This window comes from Trachemys scripta, chromosome 1 (genome assembly GCF_013100865.1).
Source record: "Trachemys scripta elegans isolate TJP31775 chromosome 1, CAS_Tse_1.0, whole genome shotgun sequence".
Classification (NCBI taxonomy): Eukaryota; Metazoa; Chordata; order Testudines; family Emydidae; genus Trachemys; species Trachemys scripta.
Genome location: NC_048298.1, coordinates 336,542,041 through 336,550,004, shown reverse-complemented (window position 1 = coordinate 336,550,004; position 7,964 = coordinate 336,542,041). Strand labels below are relative to the sequence as shown.

Here is a 7,964-nt window from a genome sequence, read left to right as displayed (position 1 = left end):
CCCCCCCCCCCCCCCCCGCTCTAACTAATAGTCCCCACTTCCTTCCCTTCTCCCATCTTCACTTATACTAGGGAGGCGTCAGAGACGCGTGGGGAACGAGGCTGGAGTGGCTGTGAGAGGGATCTGCTGTGAGGGGTCAGGAGATACTGGCCAGGTGGCAACCTATGACCATGTTTTGTACGAATACTCTGCGTGCCTCACTTTCCCCATGTGCTGCAGAATTATCTGGGGGGGGGGGGGGGAGCATTTGCTCGTGCAGAGACCCAGGTGTGACTGTGCCTGGCTGGCTGGGCCCGGGCCCACGGAGAGGCCCAGACGACACTGTCCGGACATTTGGCACCTAGCAACTGACGCCCAGGGATGGGCCCCCCTCCGCAGGCAGCCAGCCGGTGCGAGCAGCTGGAGAGCAAAGGGCAGAGGAGAGCCGGGGGGGGTGTTAAGGATGGGTAGCACAAGGAGACACTCCTGGAGGGGGATTACAGAGGGGCCGGGGGGCTCTGGGCTCTGATCCGACCCGGGGCTAACCCAGGACTCTGCACTGGGTCCAGACCCCCAGGCACCCCCCTGCTGTTCCCACCAGCAGAGTCACTGCAGAGTCAGGCAGGGGGGTGCCGGGCTCCCACCAGGGGGACTCGCTGAGGGGGCTCCCGGCGTGATGCAGGGGCTGGGGGCTCTGAGGGTCGGTCCCTGGGGGGGAGCCGAGGGGTTGACCCCAGCGACTGTGACCCGGAGGGGGTCGACGCCCTGCAGGGGCCTGCCAGGGGCTGTCCCAGAGCCAGGCGAGGGCACCATGCCATTGGATCCGCGACACCCCTTTGGCCCCTCAGACCCAGCCAAGCCCCCTCGGCCCGGCCCCAGAGCGGGCGCTCACCATGTTCATGTAGTTGCCAGCTCTCAGGACCAGGCGGATGACGACGTGCAGCTCCTCGCAGCCCAGCAGCTCTGCGGAGAGGGGACGGGGGAGGTGAGTGGGGGGCTCTGCTCCAGGGGCCCAGCCCCTCCCCTGCCCTCCAAGCACAGTGCCCCAGCCAGCCCCACACGCACCCCGAGCCGCCTCGGTCAGGATCTGGATGGAGGATTTCAGCGAGTTGAGCTGGGGGAAAAACTCCTCCTTCAGGACCAGCAACTCCAGGCGCCGGGCGTAGCTAGGGGGAAGCAGAGCAGGTGACCGCGGGCGCCCAGGCTGCAGACATGCTGGGGCAGCGAGGCCGTGGGATCCAGCCCAGCGACCAGGCTCTGCCCGAGACCCTCGTCCACCTGCAGTGACCCCCACTTCAATCCGGGGCCTGGTCCCATCCCCACAGCGCCCTTCTCTGGGAAAGCCCTGCCCCCAATGTGCCAGGCCAGATACACCCCTGACATGCCTGGCTAGGGGGCCAAGCCAGGCCCCAGAACACAGAGCCCACACCGTCCCCGTCCGAGCCAGGCCCCAGAACGCAGAGCCCACCCCGTCCCCGTCCCCCTCCGAGCCAGGCCCCCGAACGCGCCGCCCACCCCGTCCAAGCCAGGCCCCAGAACGCAGAGCCCACCCCGTCCCCGTCCGAGCCAGGCCCCAGAACGCAGAGCCCACCCCGTCCCCGGCCGAGCCAGGCCCCAGAACGCAGAGCCCACCCCGTCCCGTCCCCTGCCGAGCCAGGCCCCAGAACGCAGAGTCCACCCCCTCCCGTCCCCGTCCGAGCCAGGCCCCAGAACGCAGAGCTGTCCCAGGTGCCCAGGCTGAGGGCTCTGGCCCCGCTCGGAGTGACGCCAGACAGGACTCTGGGGCAGCATCTCCCCTCAGGGCACCTGTCCCAGGGCAAGGACCCTGCTCTGCTTCGGCACCTCCTGACCTCGGAGCGTTCAGCCCCCTGGTCACCCCGGGAGCTCCCCGCAGCGAGTCTCCCTGGGCGGGACCCCTGGGGGAGTGTCACGGAGTGTGGGGGACTCAGGGCCCTGCACCCCAGGCTTCCTGCGATTCACCATGACTCTCAGCCAATAAAGCAGAAGGTTTATTCAGACGACAGGGACACAGTCCAAGACAGGTCTTGCAGGCACAGACAACAGGACCCGCCCAGTTAGGTCCATCTTGAGTGGCCAGGGAGGCCAGAGCCCTGTCTGGGCTCCCCTCCATTTTCCCAGCCAGCTCCAAACTGAAACTCCCTCCAGCGTCTCACTCAGCCACCCCGCCACGCTCCTCCCCCAGCCTTTGTCCAGTTTCCTGGGGAGAGATATCACCTGGCCCCACCCCGCTCCTGGGTTTTCACGTTACCTGCTCAGGTATCTTCCCTCAAGGCCAGTCTCCCATCCCCTATGCAGACCGTCCCAGCCAAACCCCCCTGCCACCTTCCCCGGCCAACACTCCCCACTCAGCATTTTAAGAACTTATTAAATCTTCAAAGACCACATTAAGAACATTCCCACTTCGTCATAGGGAGCCTCGCCCACAAAGGGCCCTGCCCCGCACGCCACAGCCAGCCGTGACTCCCCGCCCATGTGTGACACAGACGGGTTATTATTGAGTCCCCAACCAGGAGACTGACTCGCTTCCAGCTGCCCGGCCTCCATCACACCCGTTGCCCTCCTCCGTCCTTTGTCCCTTTCCGGGTCCAGCCGGTCACCTGGGCTGCACCAACCCCTCCCCCCCCCGTTCCTTGCAGGGGGGGGGGCCCAGCCAGCAGCTGCCAGGCTACGAGTGTCGGCCGTTCTCTGCAGCCCGTCAGCAGTCCCACCTGCCCTCTAGGGTCTCTGTGACAATCACACCCCCTGGTCCCACCGCCTCGGTACTTGAGTAACACATGGGGAAACTGAGGCACATACAGTGTTCAGACAAAACATTAAAACCATTCCCACTTCATTACAAAAGCCCAGTCCTTCCCCGGCCGAGCCAGGCCCTGGGACGCGAGCCCGGCCCATCCTGGATCACTTACACCCCTCCAACAAATCACACATTTGCTACGTCTGTAGCCAGAACAGGCCTGGTTTCAGCCCTGGCCGTGGGTCGTGCCCACCTCTACCTAGAAAGCTCTGGGGCCAGGGGAGGGCAGAGGACCTGGGGGAGCTGGGACTGAGGTGCCCTGGGGGAGAAGTCAGCCTGCAGCCTACGCAAGCAATGTGGAGGTAGCAGCCATCACCCCAACCCTGTCCCACAAAATCCCCCCCCACAACACCCCATGCTGGGATCCCCCCCACAGCCACCACCCTGTTCCCCACAGCACCCCCGCTGGGAAACGCCCCCTGCACCCCCACTGGGTGCCCAGAGCTCTCACCTGGGAACCCCCACAAGCAGCAGCGAGAAGGTCTCGGCATCCGAGAGCTGGCGCCAGGGGCCCTGGAACGCCCTCAGTTTTTTGACCTGCTGGGACAGAGCCGGGGAGCGTTAGCCGGGGAGCCCCCGCAGGGGCTGGGCTGACTGTGCCCTCCTGCCCCCTCACCTCGTCCGCATCAGGCAGCATCTTGCACAGCTCCAGCAGCTTCTCAGCCCCGTACAGGGCACCGGCGCCGGCCCAGAGATCGGCCACGATCTGCTGCACAGGCCTGGGGGGGCGGAAGAGATGTCAGCTCAGCCCCCAAGCAGCCTCAGACCCCCATGCGTCAATCCCTGCCCCCCGGAGCCTCGCCATCCCCACCCCCCACATGTGGGGGTGTATGGTGTAGCTTGGGGCTCCCCTCCCACTGCCAGCTGCTCCCCAACCCTGACCCTGCTCTCCTCCGCTGGCCTGAAACGGGTCACTGTGGTGCCAGGCAGCTCCACCCCACCCTGCCTGTTCTTACCTCTTAAACTGCTTCAAAAATATCTCCAAGTTCAGGATCTTCTTTGAGTCCAGGAGAGAGACCTGGAGAGAGGGGGGAGAGGGAGCATGGGGAGAAGAGAGGGGGGAGGGGGAAGGGGGCAGAGACCTGCAGGCACAAAAGCAGCGTCTGCCCCAGCTCTGTGGCACACAGCCCCTGGGGCTGGGGGCAGTTCAGCCTGGCACAGCAGAGCAGGCTCCGGAGGCCAGTCCTACAGAGCCGGCCCAGCCCCTCCAGTGGCTTGGGCCCTCAGGAGAGATGGGGGTCAGCCCCAGGCAGGGTGCAGCATGCAACCCCCCCCCCCGGCTCACCCCCCATGGGGGGCAGCACCCGAGGGGCCCGCAGGACAGAAGCAGGGACCAGCCCACCAAGGGCCTGTCCTGGGCGGAGGATGCAGCAGGGACCCCGGGGAGACGTCCCGCTGGGAGGGACCCCAGACTCCCCACGGGGCCAGCCCCGACCCAGGCTCACCTGGCCTTGGGGCCGGCCCAGCAACAAGGGCCCCCGTGGGCCCCAGCCCGGCTGCTCCCCAAAGAGCTCCTCCAGGTGCTCCACGTCCAGGGGGGTGTGGTCATGCCGGCTGCTGGCCGTCCACACGCTGGGGCGCCCACGGACCCGCTCCGCCGGGATCACCGTCCAGTGGAAGGTGCGCATCTTGCTGCGGCGTGGGGCGGCCATCAGCGCGTCCCTTGGGGGCGGGAGGACTGGGGGGGGCACGGGCGGGGGGGGGGGGACTGGGGGGGCAGGGGGCACGGGCAGGGGGACCCGGGGAGCAGGGGACCCAGGCAGGGGTGGGGGGACAGAGGGAGCGGGGGCCCCGGGCAGGGGCAACAAGGCAGAGTGCTTTGGAGAGGGGCTCCCGGGGGTCCCCGGGGCTCCCGAGGGGAGCTGCTGGGATTGGCCCATGGGGAGGCGCTGAGCCGGGTCACCCCCTTGCCTCCAGCACCAGGCACTGCGGGAGAAAAGGGATTAATGCACCGCTGGGGGACCCCCCCGGTCCCAGAACCGGGAACAGCTGGGCAGGACCCCCCCCCGCCCGGCCCCCCCGCGCAGCAGGACCCCCCCAGCCCGGCAGGACCCCCAACCCCCCGCCCGGCCCCCCCGCGCAGCAGGATCCCCCCTCACCCGGCTCCGCCGGCCCAGGGGAGGGGGCGCTGGCCGGGCACGGACTATCCCTGGCGGGGCTGGGGGCGGGGCCGGGGGCGGGGCTATTCCCCCCCCCGCCCAGCCCGGGCATCTCCGGGGGGAGTCTCCGATGGAAAGGGGGAGCTTTGCTCACTGGGGGAGGGGCTGGGGGGTTAGAGCAGGGGGGCTGGGGGCCAGGACTCCTGGGTTCTTGCCCCGGCTCTGGGAGGGGAGTGGGGCTGGTGGGTGAGAGCAGGGTGGGGGTTGGGAGCTAGGACTCCTGGGTTCTCTCCCCAGCTCGGAGGGGGGCTGGGAGCCAGGACTCCTGGGTTCTCTCCCTGGCTCCGGAGGGGCGTGGGGGGCCAGGTCTCCTGGCCTTTAACCTGCCTGTCAGAGGGGTGCAGGAGCTGGTGTTAAAGCTGGGGGCTGGCTGAATGTCTCCTGTGCCCCCTGTTACCCCAGGTGGGGGGGGGGCATTCAGTGTCCCCCTACAGCTGGGGGGGGGGGCAGCAGGCGGCCCGAGGGGACAGGATACCTCGGGGTCTCCCGGGCCTGGCCCGTTACAGCCATTGCCCCTGCTGGGAGGATCCTCTCCAGACCGCTGGGCCACTAGTCCTGCCTGGGGCTCACTCCGCCCATCCCAAACCTGGGCCCCGGCCAAACCCATAGCCAATGTGGGCAGGCCCCCCATGCTCTGCCCCCCTGTTCCCCAGGGGCTGCTGTGCCCCCACCCCCAGGGACTTTTCTTCCTGCCTGTTCCCTCTGGGGGACCCTGCGCCTGGGGTCACAGAGACATGGTCAGGTTGGGCCGCACCAGAATGGGGGCAGGGGCCAGGCCGCGCTGGGGGGGGGGTCAGGCTGTGCTGGGCCAGGCCGCGCCGGCAGGGGGGTGGGGGCCAGGCTGTGCTGGGAGGGGGGCAGGGGCCAGGCCGTGCCGGGAGGGGGGCGGGGGCCAGGCCACGCCGGGGGGGGGGCGGGGGCCAGGCCGCGCCCGCAGGGGCTGCATCAGGAATCAGGCAGGGGCCAGGCCACACCAGGAAGAGCTCTGGGGTCACGTCCCAGCAGGAGGGGTGCCATGGGCCCCTTCACACAAACCCAGAGGGCGATGCCGACCCCAGGTGGTGCCTGTTCTGGGCCTGGCTCGCTGTGGGTCTGTCAGCACCAGCCCCTGCTGCCCCGGTCGCAGGTGACGGGGCTGGGGCATCCCCAGGTGCTTCTGCTGGACCTCAGCCCTGGGCAGCTCGAACTGGGGGCCGGGGCCCTCCCTTGGGCAGCTGGAGCTCCAGGTGTCGGCCCTACAGCTAGACCTTCTCTCTCCCTGGGGGCAGCGCAGTCAGTGCCTCGGGGGCCCGATCCTGCTGGGGGAATGCGCTAACGGGCTCTTCCCTCTAACGGAGAAGGCGGAAGCGGTCCCGTGGCTGGACGCTGAAGCCAGACACGTTCAGCCTGGAAACACAGGGACACGGCGTACACCAGGGAGGGGAATTAGCCACTGGGGCAGTTTCCCAGGGTCACGCCGGATTCTCCAACCCTGCCAGGCTCGCGTGAGAAGGAGTCAGACCAGAAGTCAGTCGTGTTAGTCCCTTCTGGCCTTGGGCACATGGCAGGTGGGAGGGGCAGAGGGGCCCCAGGATACGCAATGCTGCCTGAGTGTGCACAGAGCCTCAGCAGGGACAGGTGTGGGAGGGGCACTGCCCCAGGCATCACAACAGCATGTTCACTCTGAGCCCTAATGACAGACATGTTAACTGTTCCCTGCTGGTCATTTTAGCAGAAGCACCAGTTAGTGCACTCAGCCTGTGACGCTCACGCACTTCCCCACCAGCCCTGCCGTGCGTCGGGGGAGCAGGGACTGGCTGCACCGGGAAAGCCCAAGGCCGGGGGAGCTGAATCTCACAGGGGGGGGGGTGCACTAATCAGGGCAGGAGGGAGAGGGGCTGTGCCATTGGGGTGGGAAGAGGGCAGCTGTGTCGATTGGGGAGGGAGGGGGGCTGGGTCATAGATTCAAAGGCCAGAAGGCACCATTATGACCAACTAGGCTGACCCCTGTGTCACAGGCCAGAGCCCTGCTCCCAGTAACTCCTAGAGCAGAACAGCCTGTCCTGATTTAACAGTTGTCAGGGCTGGAGAATCGCCCAGCACCCCGGGCTGACGAATGTACATGTCACACCAGTCTGAATGTGTCTGGCTTCAGCTCCCAGCCACTGGAGCGTCAGACCTTCCCTGCTCACCTGAAGAGCCCATCGTTAAACATCGGTTCCCCCTGTTGGTACTTGGACTGTGACCACGTCACCCCCCAACCTTCTCAGGTAAGCAAACTGCATCGAGCTCCTGGAGTCATCACTCGAAGGCAGGTTTCTAACCCTTCAGTCAATCGTGTGGCTCTTCTCTGATCCCTCTTGTTTATCAACTTCCTTCTGGAATTGTGGGCTCCAAAACTGGACACAGGATTCCAGCAGCGGTGCCATAGACAGAGGGAAATTCACCTCTAGCGCGATCCTGTTCATGCCAGGATCACATCAGCTCCTTTGACCACAGCATCACACTGGGAGCGCATGTTCAGCTGATTATCCCCCCCAGCTCCTTCTGTGGCTGCTTTCTAGGCGAGGTTCCCCCAGCCTGGAAGCGGGGCCTGCAGCCTCTGTTCCTACATTCAGCTGTGTTAAAACACTGTCTGCTTGCACCTAGCTTACCAAGCAATCCAGGTCACCGCAGGAGTGGCCTGTCCTCTTCGTTATTTACCAAGCCCCCAGTTTTTGCGTCAGCTGCAAACTTTATCAGTGATGCATTTAGGTGTTTTCAGGTAACTGATGGAATATTAAATAGTGCAGGGCCAAGAACCGCTCCCTGCAGGACCCCACTGGATACAGCCCAGATTGACGCTCCCCACACCCCTTCGGAGAGTTGGCGGTCAGCCCGTTTTAAATCCATTATACGTGTGTACGATGTTAACTTCACAGAGACAAGGCAGGGGAAATAAAAACCTTCTGTTGGTGACAGACAAGCTTGCGAGCTACTCCGCGATGTGACCTCACCCCTGCTGTCTAATATCCTGGGATGGACACAGCCAT

The 7,964-nt window shown here is 65.9% G+C and overlaps 1 protein-coding gene across 3 annotated transcripts in view; it reads right to left on the bottom strand.

Moving 5' to 3' along the window:
* The window catches only part of LOC117871933 (FH2 domain-containing protein 1-like), a 5,071-nt gene extending 576 nt beyond the window's left edge, over nt 1-4,495 (bottom strand). The window contains exons 1-6 of one of the 3 annotated variants that reach the window (XM_034759803.1): nt 4,240-4,495; nt 3,751-3,812; nt 3,411-3,513; nt 3,246-3,334; nt 1,045-1,145; nt 872-942 (exon numbers count right to left, since the gene is read on the bottom strand). In XM_034759803.1, coding sequence (XP_034615694.1) covers nt 872-942; nt 1,045-1,145; nt 3,246-3,334; nt 3,411-3,513; nt 3,751-3,812; nt 4,240-4,446 — 633 coding nt within the window. In that variant the 5' untranslated portion in view covers nt 4,447-4,495. The remainder of the gene's footprint in view (nt 1-871; nt 943-1,044; nt 1,146-3,245; nt 3,335-3,410; nt 3,514-3,750; nt 3,813-4,239) is intronic. The other 2 variants (XM_034759785.1, XM_034759795.1) reach the window with 2 other exon arrangements.
* Between the last annotated feature and the right edge of the window lie 3,469 nt (nt 4,496-7,964).